Source organism: Phalacrocorax aristotelis, chromosome 12 (assembly GCF_949628215.1).
Source record: "Phalacrocorax aristotelis chromosome 12, bGulAri2.1, whole genome shotgun sequence".
Classification (NCBI taxonomy): domain Eukaryota; kingdom Metazoa; phylum Chordata; class Aves; order Suliformes; family Phalacrocoracidae; genus Phalacrocorax; species Phalacrocorax aristotelis.
The window spans coordinates 14,143,116-14,160,869 of NC_134287.1; the positions used below are offsets into that span (position 1 = coordinate 14,143,116).

Consider the following 17,754-nt stretch of genomic DNA (forward strand, 5'->3'; position numbering starts at 1 on the left):
TCCATTTGCAAACCTTGTATCATAATTTCACTGACACTGTGTAACTAACTGTTCATCTGTCTTGCTCTGGTCATTCATGTCTCACCTCTTTCTTGAGAGCTTATCCTCTTCTGTAAGAGGACTTTGCTATAACTCTGCAAGATGAAAAAAAAATAATGAGGCAATGTGAATCCAGCAATTAAGAATAAAGCTCCAAACTTTATTCATTGACTTGAGTACAACAGTGATGCAGATTACAGTGGCACAGGAGTGCAATATGTGCTGTTTGCAGTATGACAGTGGAAACACTAATTGTACAGAGCAGCAACCCAGCTCAACTTTTCATTATGCATACAAGCAGACTTACTGTACAGACAAGACATTGATTCACTTTTACAGAGACTCGGAAAGAGAGCTGTCTCACACATGAATGGAAAACACAGGGATGCCTCCCCAAAATGCTGGTTTGTAACATGTGGAGGGAGGAGAAAGGAAAAAAAAGTCCTATTGCCAAAATCTACTGATTTAAAGGAAAATATACTTCTGAAAAATTAGTTTCAGTTTCCAAAGCTTAAAAAAAAAAGCCCATAGCTGTAAGGCTCCGTTACAGGAAGATCTGTCAGCAATGACCAAGCCACACTGCTTGGACAGGACTGATCTGGTAATGACATACAGAGCTTGTTGCTGTGGGCATACACAGCAGTCAGAGACTTTCCTGGGCTAGCCAGCTGAGAAAGACCCTGCTCCAAAGCATGTGGATGTCAGTGAGAGGCTCCACTGAAATCAGTGGTTTTGCATCTGGAGAGCTTTTTGAAGGGTGTTCAGTGACAAAAGCCCAGGCAAGTGTCCAGTGGGACCTGTCAAAGCACCTAAGGGAGCTAGAAACTCAGCCTGGTAAGGCACCGCTGGAATTCCCATAGCTGCCTCTGCTGCTTGAAATGCTTCATTTCATAATGCCTAGGAGCAAGGTCCTGTGGGCCTCTGCTTTGCAAGGGAGCAACACTTCAATTAACTGTGGTGATCCTGACAAAACAGGTTACTGTTTGCCTTCAGTCATCTCTTCTCACCTTAAAACAAAGTCCTCAAAGCATGTGGAAGTATTACTTCTTCACATGGACAAGCATTTTTTAGGAAATCGTCAGCAGAAAACTATTTCCCTGTTAGAAGCCCTTTGGGCAACAAATAATTTATTTTGCATACAGACAAACAACATTAATGGCCAATTACATTCCCACTTCCTGCACTGATGCTAACATTAAAATTAATCATACTTCAATCTCTCCCTGCCAAATGCAGGCATCACATAGCTCCTGCCAGCAGAGTTGTCTGACTAAAAACTCTGCCTCTTTGCATTGTGATAGATTTTTTGTTCCTTGTTTTATTAAGCACAAAAAAGGCATGTGGGAAAATTCACAAGGCAAAACTCACCAGCAAGAGCAGTCCTGCAACCTACAGCAATAAGGGTGTTTCTACACGAAAAGAGAAAGGCGCGTTGTACTACTGTCACAGTGCTCACTAACCCTCTAGCTCTTCATTACATAGCAACGGGGTAAAAACATACCACATATTGTCAAGGCCAGCCCTTGCTATGCGTCTACCCTGAAGACTGTGCTGGACTCTAGCAGGAGTGTTGACAGGGCCAAAAAGTTTGACAAGGCATGAACTGGACCATGACCTGGGGCTAAATGAGTGGGGAAGGGAGCTATGGAGTCAAGCCCTAAGTGTCTCTCTGACATGAAAAGATGAGTGGCATTTCAAGACGGATTAGTTGACTTTCTTGTTCCCTGCACGTGTTTTGTTGCATCATCATTATCATTGACTGGTGTCTTTCACTGCCGTAGGTAACTTCCAGGATGGGGACATCCTCCTCCACAAATACATTCCAAAGGAAAGCAATGAATCATGGAGTGGGAGAAAGGCCAGTTTCCATTTAGTCTACTCTGTGAGGCTATGGCCCAAACATGCCAAGATCTCCTCCTATGTCAGGATGAGCCAAGATAAGTCATTCCAAGACGAGTTTACTGGATGTTAGTATTTTTACTGTTTTGGGGGTTAATTTTTCTGTCACTTGTTGTAACAACTTCATACCATTAATTTCTGTGTAGATGCTCATAAGCTATGGGCTCCAAACTTGCCTTCCCCAGTTTGAAATAGGTACCACAGGCTCACACCTGCATTTTCTTCTAAGTCTGCTTAACACCAGCCTGGCAAGCCCTGGAGATACCAAGCTTATTCCAGCCCTCCTCCTTCCCAGAACTTAACCCTTTCTCCATCCATCGATATTACCTGGTGAGGAGAAGCATGACTTGCAGAAAGAGATTTCACTTCTAAATATGACTAATTTCAGCATAACAAACTTTTACAACAGAGACTCCTAATGACCTCCCCTGAACACTGGACATTGGAATTCCATGGCTGAGAAAGGATTTCTGTATTGCAACAGGGAAAGGGCAGCAAGCACTTCAGTGCTAGGCCCACAGAGTTAGGACTATAGGACTTTGTAAGGAGAGATGACATTTGTCTTAACAGAAGTAAAAGCATCACTGGAGCCACAGAGCTATCTTGTCCCACATACAGCTGTTAAGAAACTTTCTGTTCTCCTAGTCTAATCTTTCACAGCACACTGCAGCTACGTCCACAACGCATCACAAACCATATTTAATGAAAGGCTGCTAACCAAACTGAAAACAAGTATGTTTCTGAGATGCCACTAAAACCTGTCTTAAATGAGATCAGCATGAGATGATAACAAACAATTAAAAAAAAAATTTCTGTGAGCAAACTTCAAGAACTACATCTTCCAGTTGTACAGAAAGTGTAGCAGGTTTGGGATAGGACACTGGCAGAGTTGAGATGCTCCATTCAAGCTTCCTGAACTGAGGCCAGAACTGATCACATTGCTTCATTGAGAAACACTGGACAGTTTAGTAATTTCCAAATGTGCTCTTCAAGTTGACTTAATTCTACTATCTTCAGAGATGATGAACAATGCATTTATTTCAAAATATTTATTTCAACTTCTGTCTTGTAGTAGGCTGGAGCTTACACTAAGTTAAGGCATGGGTATAGAGGGAATGGCCAGCTGTTCCCACTGTAATGCAGAACAGTTCTCTACTTGTTCAAATGGAAATGATCAGACCGGTATCTGGAGAGGGCACAAAAGCCAGTAAGTCAGATCTCTGGATTCCCCGTTCATATGAAGACTACTGCACAGGGTATTACCCTTCCATCTAAGCGCTGCCAGGGACTGCTGCTGCAGATGCTCACATATGCCTGAGGAGGCCTTTTAAGTAATATAATTGTGGCCAACCGGGCACTTCCACAAAGTGGGAAACTGACCCTGCTTTTTGCACACTCAATACATCACAGGTATCCACAAGCCCTGCAGATCCAGGCGCATATGCAAGTAACAACCTTCATAACTTAATGATCGCTATCTCTTCAACACTACGCACTATTTGGAAACTCCAGGTTAACTACTGACATAGTATCTCAACTCCAAATGGGGAGTGTGTGCGCTACGTGTGCACCTGTGTTCCCATTTTGCACACGTGTGGTTATTTTGCAATGTTTTGACACGTCTTTGCTCTTACATCACTCTTAAAGCAGAAAAGGGGAAAAAACAAGACAAAAGCAATGTTTCCAGTCCTCTTGGCAATGGCATTCTGTTGACAGCACTGAGTTTGATGGGACTTTATCAGAAACTCAAATGCTTTGCAGGAGATAGAAGAACATAAGCATGTAGTTAAGACATATTCATAGAATCACAGAATACTTCAGGTTGGAAGGGACCTTTAAAGACCATCTAGTCCAACCCCTGACATGTCTCAAGGGAATATTGAAGATAGGAATTACAAAGAACTGCCCAAGAAAATGCTACTTGATTGATATTAGGAAAATGATTCCTTGCTTACAAAGAAAATTCTCCCTGGAGCTACATTTCTGTTTTCATTAGGTGGGAAGACCAGATGAAAGAACAGAAAATGTTGCAGTGACAATCACTATCAGCCCACTGCAGAAAACAGACACACCCCTGTGGCTGGCTGCAGCGTGGTTTGTATGCACAGGTGACCTCTTGGGGTATGTCTACATATAGATGGTTAGGCTAGTTAGGGAAAACTAACTATAGGAATGAAACTGAAGCTCAGAAAACCCTTCATGTTCTCAATCAGAAATAAAGCAGTACTAAATCAGCGCAGAGGGCTGTGAACTGACTGACTATGCTCCATTCCAGTGAGATGTGAACCAGCAGTGGCCCAATTGTTTCTGCAGCATCTAAGCTGGCTTCTATTCGTTTATTCGTTCCTTCCCAAGCTGCAATTGTAGTTTTAAATTCTCAGTTGATGAGGCAGATAAAAATCACCCTGTCATTCTTCACAGGCTAGGAGGGGCTGAGTTCTTTTTTATTTTTTCCTTTTTTTTTCCTTTTTTTTTTTTGTGTTGTGGGGTTTTTTTTTGTGGTTTTTTTTTTTTTTTTTTTTTTAAGAGGAGAGAAATCAAACCGGCTTAGTAGCGTATTTATATATGCTGTGAGAAATTCAATAGTAATCTAGAGACGGGGACAGTAAAATGCAGACTGGCAGCTCACATCCTTAAGAGAGCAAGTCCTCAGATCAAAAGGTTTATTGTCAAGATGACTTGGGCTAAAAGACCCGTAATGCCTACTATGTTTGAGAGGCAGCAGCACTGAATTGTCTATAGCATGTGGGCTGACAAAATTTGGAGAATTTTAATACTTTAAATGTATTAAAACTCAAATGTTCATCTCAAAGTGAAGTTATACCTTGCAGGTGACAAACACTGAATTTCTGAGACTCCAGCATTCACAAAGCCTGTGACTGTAAAACACTGCTGTTCTTTCATTGTATGGATTGGGTTTCAGCAGTCACTCAAAAATGCATCTCAAAATGCCAGTGCCCCTAAGGCTCCCATTTACTTCTCAGTGTTCCTCTAAAATCCTTTCAGATGCTTGTTCTGAAAAATGAAATAAAACATGTTGAACTGATCCTTGCTGCAATCTCAGTAATGTCCAGAGAGCTTCCTCACAATTACGTGTGTCACTGAGTACTTCTGTTCAGCGGGGACTGTGATGCCCGATCTGCCTGGTGTCACATTCTCCAGCTTGTTCCAGAGATTCACCATTTCCTTAGCCCTAAGGACACAGAGCACATGCTGACCCCTAATATCTGTCTGTCATATACTGAATCTTCAACTCAGATTTTATCAAAGGAACCACAGTGATCTATTGCAACAGGACTTCCTAAACTAGGAAAGAAGAGGCAGGATTTGGGCTGTCCTGCACATTTCATAGTAAAATGCCATTTGGTGATATCAAGAACTCAACACAGTGATACTGAATCTCACAACTACATGGGACTGTTTCTCCCTCCTGACTTCCAGATTTTAACACCAATGTCTCATATAGCAGAAAATACAAAGGTTCTGATGTCTCCAGTGCCAAAAGTTTCTGCATTAAAAATGAAACCTTGATATTCTTTGACAGACACAGAACCTAAACGGCCCTCTCCCATATCAGGAGCAGGCTCATTAGTGCAGTATGCATTGGCAGTTAAGCACCAAGGAAGAGAAAAAGCTGACCTTGCAGCCACAATGCATTCATTCAGTTACTTTGGTGCTCACGTCCTCCTCTGTATAGGACTTGCCCAGAAGCCGTTAAGGTATATACAGGCAGTTTGTAAAGCTGCAGCATATTGGAAGCAATAAGTTGAATGCAGCTCAGAAACTGTCTTGCATGATTACTCTGTCTTCAAAAACCAAGTCAGGCACAAAGGGAAATAAAAATAACCAAGGCTGGAGCTTTGATGCTTCAAGAGAAGGGAAAAAAAAAAGCTCTGTGCCTTCTTTTCCAAGCACAAGTGAAAAACTACATTAACTAAAAAGAGTGCTTGGCCCCATGCACTGTGCCGTTTTGAGAACAGCAACTGCAACTGAATCAAAAAGCCTCTATTGGCAGAGCATGGCACCTTGGTGGCACCTTTTAATTCATAGACATTCCTCCCTAAGAGGGATGAATTTGTGTGTTAGCTTGCAGAGAACCATATTCCCTGCCGATGTAAAATCCTACAGCTCCACTGCAGTCTGATGAGATATACTAGTAATTACTAGCAGGGAGTCTGTCCCAAAATCTCTGGGTGTGAACCAGGGCACACATTAAAAAGCGTTTTCTTACTCTGTCACTCCCACCCCCATCCACCCATCTCCTGGACTAAATTACAAGAAAACTGACTCTTCTCCATCATTCCCATTACTTAAGTTATCTTAAATTATTCAGATGACTGGTTAAGCTCCAGCCTTATTAATTCAAGCAGAAAGTGCGGAAGAGGGAAGACTGACAACAGACACAGCAATTCACTTCCTACATCCTAGCAAATATATACAAGTACAAGGAGTCCACTTTCCAGAAATTCAACTGGTATGTCCTGTAAGTGAGCAGAGTGCCCACCTTTGCAGATTGTATGACACGAAGAGGATGCCATTTCAAAAGAGTGCCAACTAAGAAACAGTTGTGTGAAAGACAATGTGACTGTGTGGATGTTACAAAGGGCTTCTCCTTCACTACATAGCATCTATCTTCGTCTCCATATATATCCACATATATACACACACACAGATAGATGGATAGATACAAATACATGTGTGCACACACAAACACACATACATATATATATATACTTTTTATATATATATATATATATATATTCTTTTCCAGTTCTTGGGAGTGGTTACAACTACTTTAGCCTACAAGGCATCCTAAGGGCACTTCCTGGCTCTAGCAATAAAGTCCATCATATTGTGGAGAGAAGTAAAGGGAGTATCATTGAGGGAGAAGAACAGAACAGTTTCCTATCTTGTATAGTATCATGTAACAAGTCAACACCTCTGAAAACTATCGTTGTTTCTGAGCCCAGTTATTTTCTCCCTATGTTCCAGGAGGGCAAATGTTCATCTTGTTCAATTGCTGTGTACAGAGGTGCCACTATGCGATTTTCCCTTTTTGGTGGATAAGTAGTTGCTTCCAAATAGTTTGGGCTGTATGATACAGTATCCTACGCATCATTTTTTGTTGGCTTGTTTAAAGGGATATTAAAAGAGTTTTGCTTTTTTCTTCATGTCGTTGCGTCTCCAGAGAGGTAACTTGTCAAACTCCTGTATCGTCATGCCAAATATTTCTTGAAAAACTTCAGGTGCTAAGTGACGCTTAAAAAAAAAAAAAAAGGGGGAAGGGAAAAAACAGAGAAAAGGCAATGGTCAGTCAAAGCCAAAGAGACATAACAGGAGACAGGAGTGCCTTCGGGATTTCACGTGGCCATGTAAGAGCCACTGCAGGAAATATTAATGCTTTGGCAATACCCATATCCAGGTCCTCAGGAACTCGGGTGCTCAATGAATCAATAAAATTTTGCAATTTGTTAAGTCTGAGGTTTACAAAGGAAATCAGGAGAACTATTTCAGTTGCTGAATAAGCAAGAGACAGAACCATGGTTTGTCTGAAGTCACCCAACAAGCAGTGATAGACCAGAGAGAACAAGCTCCTGCATGCCCCTGTCCCAGGCTTTAGCTAGTCACCTCTGCATCCATATAGAAGTTTCAAACAGACACAGGAGAGCATTGTAGAAGGGCTGCAGGTTGACATGCTACATTTGAAGTTTTGAGAAGGAAGGTGTCCAGCCAGACTAACTGTCAGGCACATTTCTCTACTGCCATTGAAACATTTTTCTTGGTGCTGTCTTGTGCAGAAGTAACCTCTTGTTCAGCTGCTTTAAAGTACACTGGATGGGGAAAATGTCTCCCCGTGGCACTAGTGTAACACAGTGTTGAATTCTGACTAGTGATCACGTATCTACTGGTCTGAAAATGTGGATAAATGGTTACTTACAGAATTTTTTGTGGCCCCTTTCATTCACCTCCACAGAAGATTAACTAACTACAAACAACTTAAACATCCCCAGCCTTCCACTGGGCTGCTTAAGCCTTTCTAATCCACAAAGCTGTAAACAATTTTTATTTGTTGGCAGAGATTTAAATCCTCATACTTTTGGATATCAGCCAGTCTAACTCACAGGACTCATGTATGAATTAAAGTTAGATTTTTGATCCTCAAGGATGGCTGACACTGACTTGTAGCTAAGAAATGATCCAAGATAAACAAAGTATTGCTCCATTCCAATATGGATCCTGTGACTACAAAATCTCCACCAATTTGGTTTTTTTTACCAATTTACAAGTATATCATTAATTGCTTGAAAACATAAGGGGGTTGTGAGAAGCTCAGTCCAGGAGCAGGGAGACAGGAATGTGGGATTCCTGGCCCAGCGCTGTTCATGTAGATGCAGCTGCTGCCTTCCCCTGTCTGATTCCTCCTTCCCTGCTTAGTGCTGAGAAATCTGCCCAGTCTAACAAGGACCCACGCTTCGGTGTTCGAGCTTTCAAGTGTGCAAAAACAAACAACTTCAGCAGGAAAGAGCATTTAGGAACTTGCTTCTTACCTCAAGCCTGGTTCTGTCTACATCTTTTAGTATTTTATTTCGCCCTCTGTTGGTCACCATGAGCATTTCATATGGAAAAATCTGTTAACAATGTATAAAAGGGGGAAAAAGAGAGGTATTTACATTCTAAAACAAAAAAGAACACAATGTGTCTCATTTTCATAACCACAAAAACATTTGGTTTCTGTTCCAAAGGAAATCGCATTGTCATCATCCCCTAAAGCTGCATGAAACACAAGCCAATCTGGTCATAGCAAGGACTTGTTTATTACCGAACTGCCTCATATTGTAGAGCCACTGTGTCCTTGCCCACCCCGCTGATTTTTATAGTGCATATAATACAACTGACTCTGGTCATACAGCCCTCTTCAGTCAATATACCTTCTCATCCAGAAATGTATAAACTTAAGAATTTATTAAGGTAAATATATTTGGCACTCATTGGTCTAACTGATGGTTGCCAAAGCGCGGACAGCTCTAAACAGACACTTTGTGGACTTTTAAAAGTGAACTACATGAAAGTACATCAGAAAAAGCAGCAACTCTGAATAAGCAAGGTATTGATTAGTGGGGGCCGCTGCATTCATCAAAATTCATCACATGGTTTTTCTTTGCCTTTTTGAATAGTTAAAGAATTCAAACAACTGCTCACTGTGCTTGCTGGCTGTACAATACATACATGGATTTTGTAGACGTATTTGTCTTACACACCTTCATCTACTTCAGAAGAGTACGTGTCTAGAACATCTCTCATTAACATTTCCCTTGCTTTCCCTTTACATTGCAAAGAATGTCCAGAACTCATACAAATCAGTTACTGGCCAATACCCAATTCCTGAATGCATAAATGATTTTACTTTTGTTTTACAGGTTCTTTGTTTGACGTAAAATGATTATTGTCAGTACCTCTCAAATCAGTTCAATCCAACAGAAACAATGCTGCTTAGAAAGGATTTCAGAAAACCATGTGCCTAAAAATCAGCTTCTGGAATCATCCCTGGCAAATAAAGCTCTGTTTTAGGATATTTTTACTTGGGCAGACACTTCCATGAGTGCCTGGAATGAGCTGGGAGAGCTCACGTTCCATTTGACAGAGCCTCCCTATAGCCCTTCTCATTGCATGTCTCTACAAAGTAGGATAACAGCATTCCCAGTGAGGTCCTCATCCAATCCCTACTGAAGCCAATTAGGTTCTGCAGACTTTACTGGGGATTGGCTCAGCCTTTATTGTTATTTATGGGTCTTACTTTACTTGCCCACTGGGAACAAAAGTGAGACCACCAAAACTCACCTGGAGAGACCACTGAGCTGTTATCAAATGCTATTAATTAAATTATTTTAACATCAGAAGAAATTCAGCCTAATCAACCTCTGTGCAGAATTAGGCAATTAAGTTCATTCCATTGTCAACAATTAACCCAATGAACTTTTCAGAAATATAACAAATAAGATTCAGGCATCAACGAACACACCACTGAGTTTATTGTAAGTAATAATAAGTTAAATAACGTGTGCTTACATACCAATTGTAAGTTACTATTCTTAGGAGATTCTGACATTGTCACAATTGTACAATTAAGTCTATGCTTTGAATTACATTTTTCATGTTTGATGCTGGAAACAGCTACCATATACAGCATTATAGAAAACTAAAATGTAACTTTTCATATTTAGACAGGCGGAGTTTAAGTGAAGGTCTACGGTCATAAGTACATTTTATATTTAGATACTCACAACAAGGCATGTCTCAATCTGGGGTGGCAGGATGCACAAATTCTGTCCTTTCTGGAGAACCATTTGGTGAGATTTGGTCATTCTACAGTTTATTAATTTTCACGTGTTTCCTGCTAACTTTGAGTTGGCTTCTTTTACTTTATCAGGTTTAAGTTAGTGTTGGACCACTGATATGAATAAAAATACTGCCAATTCACACAAGCTGAGGGTCTGGCATCACCTTTATAAACATCATTAGAAGGTGACCTATTATCTCATGAAAATTCCCATGAATTTTACCCCTAATAATACTGACAGAATTTGTCACCCAAAATAGCATTCCAAATTACTGGGTGCATCAACAGCAGTGGCGGCTGTAAGAATTTCTATCGCACTGAAAGAGAAATTATTTGGAATAAAAAATAGTATCTCAGGACTTGGGGATATTCCCAAGGTCTTATTTATATCATATATAAAAACACTTGTTAATATACATTGCACTGAGGTGTCTGCTTATAAAGCTAGGGTTATCGCCTTGTACAGTTTGGCTGGAGGTGACTCAGAAGCACAAGTAGTAATCTGGTTTGCAAAACGAGCTCCTCCTCACTTAACAGCAGAAATGCTGATCTTTGTAACTTCAGCAAAATCATGATTTCTGAGAAGGTTCAACACCAATAGAGAAAGTTATAAGATTTAAAACACAGCCCTGGTTGAATCCCCTCTATATATTAGATTCATTTTTGACTCAGATATCTCTAGACATAGCTGGAAAAGCATTTTAATTTATATCTTAAATTATATTCATCTGACATTGCCTCTTTTTCCACTAAATCTCCTGAAGAATTTCTTATATACAGAATTCAACATTATTGAAAGGTGTCAGGCTAACAGAACTGAGAGCTAAAGAACAGATCCAGACAGACATGTAGGTATCTAACTTCCAATTTGAACTAAAGATCCAAGTATTTCATTAATTTTTAAATTAAGACAGCCTCAACAGTGTGTTGTGAGCCACAATATTCTGCATCACTTTTCCAGCCTGACACATCTGAGACTTTCCCATCGAGTTTGGCCTGCTGTTTTGGCTAGTGGAAGCTTGACAGAGCATTAGCTACTGAGCATCTTCAGTATCTTTGTTTTGTCTCTGGAAAAGCCTCGTTAACCCAAGAAGCCCACCTGGGCTGCCCTCAGCCTCCCTGAGTACTAACACCTGTAACAGTCAAAGTCCAGAACAAAGGGAGAGGTTTAGCACATAAGGAGCAGGGACTGAGGTGAGGTAAAGAAAAACAAGGGAACCAAGACATTTCCCATATTTTATCTGCATTTCACAGTCAAATCTTCACTGTCTTGAAGGAAAGCGAATAACATCTGCACTTGCCTTTGGCTCCAACATGTTAGGCATAGATACTCCTCTGTCCATTCTCATTCCAGGGACATGACCATCCGGAAGGGACTGCATCAGATACAGGTATACATCAGACACATAGGTTACACACACAGAGGGTAAAGGCACTCATGTAGTGGTGAAAACAAAGATGAATTTGCCCTGAGACTTCCTTCAAGTCTTAATATTTAGTCTTATTGTATAGTTCATTGCCACGGCTACTGTTTACCACTTCTCTGAGGCATGCAGAGGGACTGCCACCGCAGCCTGCCTTCCGTCCCTGCTAAGGCTGGCCATAGCTTCCTACTGAACCTACCAACACCACTTCCCAGGCGGACGTGGGGATCCCAAGAGAGCGGTGGGCCCTTTCCCACCCAAGTGACCAAGTAGGGTTCTCCTCTGGACAAGTATGCAAAGCATTAATTCAGATCCCACCCAACAGCATAGAAAGCACTCTTACACCTCTGGGCTGTCCTTCCTGCCACTTACTGTATCAGCTGAGGTGGGTTTTATGGCTCTAAGAGAAATTTTTACTACGAACACGAACAGAGATAGGGTGAAAAGGTGCTGTTTTGACACAGGTACTGTTCCCAACAAAATAACATTTTGAGCACAATACATGACAACTTCTCTCTCCTCCCATAACCTTATTCTCTTTCCAATCATCATGATTTTGATACAACAGGAACAAGTAATCAAACTCTTTCTTAAATTGCCATTTCATATTGTGATTGTGCTGAGGAGCCAGGCAGACTCAAACCATTCTGGAAAAAGCCCTGCAGACAGGATTTGGAGAAAAAGGGTTTATATTTACAAGCAGACCTCTTACTGGCTCATCTGTGATGGTAGCACTGTAGAAAACTATTGATCAGTCATCTTCTCTGGAGAGCAAATTCCAGGGTAAAAATGAGAAGTTCAAGGCTCCTGGTATGAGAGAAAACTGCCTCCAGAAGAAACTTGCTATATGTGTCTGGGGTCTGTACTAGAGAGGCTGGAAATAAACCCACCGTCAGCTGTCCAGGGAGGGCTATTGGGTAACTCATATATCAACAGACAGTGAATTTTACAAGCAAGTCACAGAAGTGGTGTGAGCTGTCTCAACCCAGCTCTGGGGAGGTTACAAGGAGGAATCTAAGGCTGTGCCTGTTTTTTGTTGACAAGAGTCTACATTGGTGATTATGCTTAAACATGCAGGAAAATCAAAGCTATTGTCTTAAGAAACCCTTCCCTGTAGCAGAAATTCAGACTTCAACAAGAAAGTAGGTGCTTTTAGTTCTGTTGTCAGTTGATTGATGAAAACCCGTACTCTACCTGGAAATCTGAAAAACAAAAGAGAAATCTCATCAGCTTTTGTGTGTGGAAGAACAGGAATCAGTCACAATCCACCAGATAATCCTTGTCTCTTCTGGTCTACCTGATCTTTTAAAAATCCCACCTGATTCTCTAAGGCAAACAACCTTTGGACTTAATTTGTAAAGAGTCAAACACTCCAAATATTGCAGCCCTTTTCATTTCAAGCAAGCTTCCTATTCAGGAAAATCAAACAACTTTGTAAATATTAATAGACAGAAAAGCACAACCAAGTGAATAAATAGCCAACTAAAACTTAGATGTGTAGAGCAGGATTCACCTCACCTAACTTCTGCCATCAGGCAGCTGTCTAGATTCCTCCATAGTCTACAAAGGGATAATGCCTGATCGTAGGCTAAGATAGTCAGGATCAATCACACTTAGGAGATAACTAGCCTCTCTTTCTCTCTCAGCTCAAACCATTTCAAAACATTAACCCTCAAAGTTTCAAAACTTCCATAAATATTGTCAATTTTTATTAGGCAATGACTGATATCACATCTAGCTCAAAGTCATGAAAATCATGAGCAGCAATGGGGATTAGAAGGCATTATTCTCCTTTCTTCGCTGTGGCACATTCTTTCAGACTGTGCACTGGACAGTAATTTTCAGAGAAAGAAAACACCATAACAGAACTCAGTACATATTCCTGACAATATACATATGACCCGCTTTCCATTTGCACCAATGCTAAAGCAGTCCCTTGGAATAAAGAAGGATCAGCTCCACACAACAGATTTAGCAAAATAAACTCAAACTTTTTAATAGGTATTTGCAGAGCTTGAGTTAATTGTTGAGTTTACCAAAGGAAGTTAAAATGTACTGAGGAAATACAAAGTAACCACATCCACAACCTTAAAATAAAACAGCAGAAGTGATCAAACATCATAACATGTTCAGTAATAAAGTGGCATGTAAAAACGCTCCTCAGCCTTACCTCTAACACCACCACTCACATCCCCATAGCTGTTGTACTGGCCAAAATCTGTAGACACCGGCTGTAATAGGAAAAGAGGGACATGCATGTAAATTCACAGTTCATGACTTCACAAGCAGGTTGGTATATTTGGAGTAACAAATTGCTTTAAGCCGTTTCCCCCCCCCTCAATTTGCATGTTTCTTGGATTGCTTTCTTGCCTTCATAACAATGTAGTTTGTGGGAAGGGAAATTAGGTTTTGCCTGACTTCAGATCATCTTATAAGAAAGCTTGATCAAACTGAAAGCCCAACACGGTTAATATGGAAATAAATATAATGGATAATTAAAGCCACCTTTTGCTTCTCAAAATTGCCATCTCCTTACCCTGTGAAGTCCATTTTTTCCATATCCAGGGAGAGAAGAGGTTTTAGAAGCTGAAGCATGTGCTGTTGAATAAGGAAGGGAAAAATCTTTTACTGGAAAAATCCCATGTAAACTCAAAAACAAGAACATTTGAGGAATCAACTAGAATAAAAAACACAATTAAAAGAGCTAAGCATACACATAACCAGCTGAGACACACTGATTTTAAGAAACTACCGTCTCGGCCCCAGACTCATTGCAACCTTCCATGCATTCTGTAATGCACACGCAGCTTTATCATGCCATGGTGGCAAGTCATCGAAGGGACAATGATTTTTGCAGGCTCAAAATCAGAGTGGTCTCCACTGAGTTGAAAGTAATGCTCAAGGGTCAGACAACAGAGCAAAATAACCTTCTAGTCCTTAGCTAGATGAAGTATTGCTGTGCACCTTATGATGGGACCAAGATAAAGGACAAGGAGAATCCAAGATCAGCAGTGTTTGATAGGTTCCCTGTTAAGTCTCCCATGAAGGTCCATGCAATTCCAGTCTCCTAAGCGGCACATGTGGTTTATATATCATCATACCCTCTGAACCTTTAATGAATTTCCTTTCTATCCTTTCTACTGCAACTATTATTGCACTCCTGCTCCCAGCTTCTGCTGCTGCACACGCCAAGATACATATGACTAGCACACTCCATTCTCTCTGTATTCACATGCTTCAGCTTGCCACTTTTTGCTACAAAGGAGAAAAGGCTATTAGTTTTGGTCCTGTAACACAGTAACTGACAGATGTTTTGGTACTGACTTCACCAGGAGAATAATCAGAATAGGCAGTGCTGAGTAAATTAAATCAAGTTTGAGAATTTGGTGTTCTGATCCAAAATTATAGTTATCCTGTACATGATGTGACACTTCTGAGAACATGACATGATTCAACAGACCTCTGAGACTCCCTGTCTGTGGGCATTCAACTTAGCATTTGCACTGAGGCCAAGAACCTAAGCCACCAATTGGCCAAAGTTGACTTCGTGTTTTTGTTCTGGAACAGAAAATACCCCAAATCAAAATGTCAGCCAAGGCCAAAACATTGGCTGTGTTTGGAATATGCATCCCCACTGGTAAATGTTGCCCATTTTCCCTCCCTGGGAGGAGACTAAACAGTGATAGGAACCATCAGTTTAGGCAAAACATGTTACTGTAATTTAATAACCCAGCCTATTAGCAAATGGATGATGTAATAGTCACCAAATATTTTACCTCACTCCTTATGTATATCAGAAAATCCCTTTCCTCAAAATTGCCCATAAAACTCCAACCTCATATTTCTTCTAATTAAAAAACAACTATGACACTCCTCCCTCATCAAAACCAGCTAGTGAATTAGGCCACTCTTTCAGGGAGAACGTCACATACCAAGCAGTCTTCCCACTGGTCTCTATTCTGGGAGGCTGCTTGATACCTGTATATGTAGTGTTCATTATTCACTGTTCATAATTAGCTTTACTGCCTACATGAATTACCTGGAGAATCGTAACGACTGGCAGAAAGGGCTGACCTATCACGACTCTCTTTTTCCATCTCTTCTTTCAATATCAATTGTCCCAGACCAGAGTTGAGCTATAAATGACAATGAAAAAATACATCAGTAAAATAAAGCTGATCGAAGCGTTAGTGGAAATTGCTTATAGAAAACAAAGGGGCACTTTTTGGATGGTGTTCATAAACAGCACAGAGACAAGCTTATAACCACCTTCATGAGCTGCTCCTCCTGCAGTTGCCGGCGTCTCTGTAGCTCCTCATCATCTTCCTCTCTTCCACTTGATCTGCGTCTCATGTCAGCTCCTGCTTCCACAAAACCACAGTACAGAGAGAGCTTTGTGTATCAGTTCAACCGCAGCTTGAAGATTTCAATGCTAGAAAGTACTGGTCAGTTTGATTTACTGAATAAACAAAGCAGTATTTTCTTGCAGACTCAAAAGATGTTTTTTTGAAAAATCACCCTAAAAAAAACTCGCTCGGATAGCCTGTCCTATGGCTATCAGGCTTCTTATAAAATTAACAAGAAATCAAACTGCATGTGGGTTCCCAACCAAGCAACAGCCCTGGATACAAAAGCCATGAATCAATGTAATAGAAAAAAGGAGCTCAGATTTCTAGTTCTGGAAACATGGGGTTTAAGGGCAACAGTAACTGTACCTGAGGTTGAAAACAGAAAATCTGATTTACATTTATACTTTTACCTAGACTCAGGAAATGAATCTGAATTAACACTTCAAATGGAAAATTAAACTATATTACTATCCTAAATGGACACTCATATTTGGAATAAACAAAGCATTATATTTAGTTTGAAAAGAAGCAAACAAATTTGTGTTCTACATTAGGTTCTTACTTTTTATCGAATAATATTTATTTTCTTGAATAGTTTAAGAAATGGTCCAATCTGGTCATCAGGACACTTCCATGAATACATAGAATATGATATTGCTGCAAGCATTTAGAGAGCCGTTGTATTTTTTCTGCACAGGCTATATCCTGATATAGTTATTCACCAATCTTATGCTAGGCAAACTCAGTGTTTTATTTGAATGAAGACTAAATTTTGCAACTAAAATATCAGAAGTTTTATATCAATTACATGTTTTGTACAGCAGTATTAAATATGGAGAGAGACAGAAAGTTATGGAGAAATTATTTGTATTTAAATTATTTATTATTTTGTTTGGTTTCTAAGGCTTTTGCAAGACTTTTCAATACAAGAGCAGTAAGACTCATTTTTTTTGACAGCTGAACTCATTCTAGCTCTGTAAGCAAAACATCACACAAAATCAGACAAGAAGCCAAAAAACCTGGGGCTTGTGGGTTTGTTTTTTAGTGATTAATCTTGCGTGATGCCTTTTTATTTCTTAATAAAATACATCCATGAGCACATTTTTATCTTTATAGTTTCCAAACAGTCCTGTTTAATTTAGTTTCTAAGGTGTAACAAACATCACCTGACAGCCAATATAAAAAGCAGTTTTACTAGAAACCATTAAAAGTTGACATCAACTGCCTACAGACTGAGCTGGGAGCCAGAATTTCCAAAAAAGGCTCCACCTCAGACATCAGGCATAATAATGCTGTAGTTACCACAAGCATTGTCAGGAGAGTTTCAGGCACGTTGATGTTATCCTTGTGACTGTAATGTTTGTCAGGTTGCAATCCTATATAGAAGATGTTTTTTTAAAATTGCTGCTGCATATGCAGCCCCTCAAATTGGTCACTGAGCTCTCCCACCCTGCGTCTCCTCTCCCAGCACTTCTATGAAAATCCCATTGCACCGAGAACGATATAATCCTTCATGGAAACCTGAAACAGGCAACACCTTCAGTGTTTCAGACATGACTTCATAAATGGACCAGGCTAGATAGCTCATTTTATGCTATGGGGGTCAATAAAAACAGAGGAAAAAAAATACAAAGCAAAAAAAATTAAAAATGATCATGCACATGATTTAAAGAATAGAAAATGAGATATCTGTAGTGCAACAACA

At 40.2% G+C, this 17,754-nt stretch overlaps 1 protein-coding gene across 2 annotated transcripts in view; it reads right to left on the minus strand.

Moving 5' to 3' along the window:
• Positions 1 to 178: 178 nt before the first annotated feature.
• ABLIM1 (actin binding LIM protein 1) overlaps positions 179 to 17,754 on the minus strand; it is a 221,427-nt gene continuing 203,851 nt past the window's right edge. Inside the window, exons 20-27 of one of the 2 annotated variants that reach the window (XM_075108029.1) lie at positions 15,970 to 16,061; positions 15,740 to 15,836; positions 14,237 to 14,298; positions 13,871 to 13,931; positions 12,895 to 12,902; positions 11,578 to 11,652; positions 8,487 to 8,567; positions 179 to 7,197 (exon numbers count right to left, since the gene is read on the minus strand). In XM_075108029.1, coding sequence (XP_074964130.1) covers positions 7,084 to 7,197; positions 8,487 to 8,567; positions 11,578 to 11,652; positions 12,895 to 12,902; positions 13,871 to 13,931; positions 14,237 to 14,298; positions 15,740 to 15,836; positions 15,970 to 16,061 — 590 coding nt within the window. In that variant the 3' untranslated portion in view covers positions 179 to 7,083. The remainder of the gene's footprint in view (positions 7,198 to 8,486; positions 8,568 to 11,577; positions 11,653 to 12,894; positions 12,903 to 13,870; positions 13,932 to 14,236; positions 14,299 to 15,739; positions 15,837 to 15,969; positions 16,062 to 17,754) is intronic. The other variant, XR_012662910.1, reaches the window with a different exon arrangement.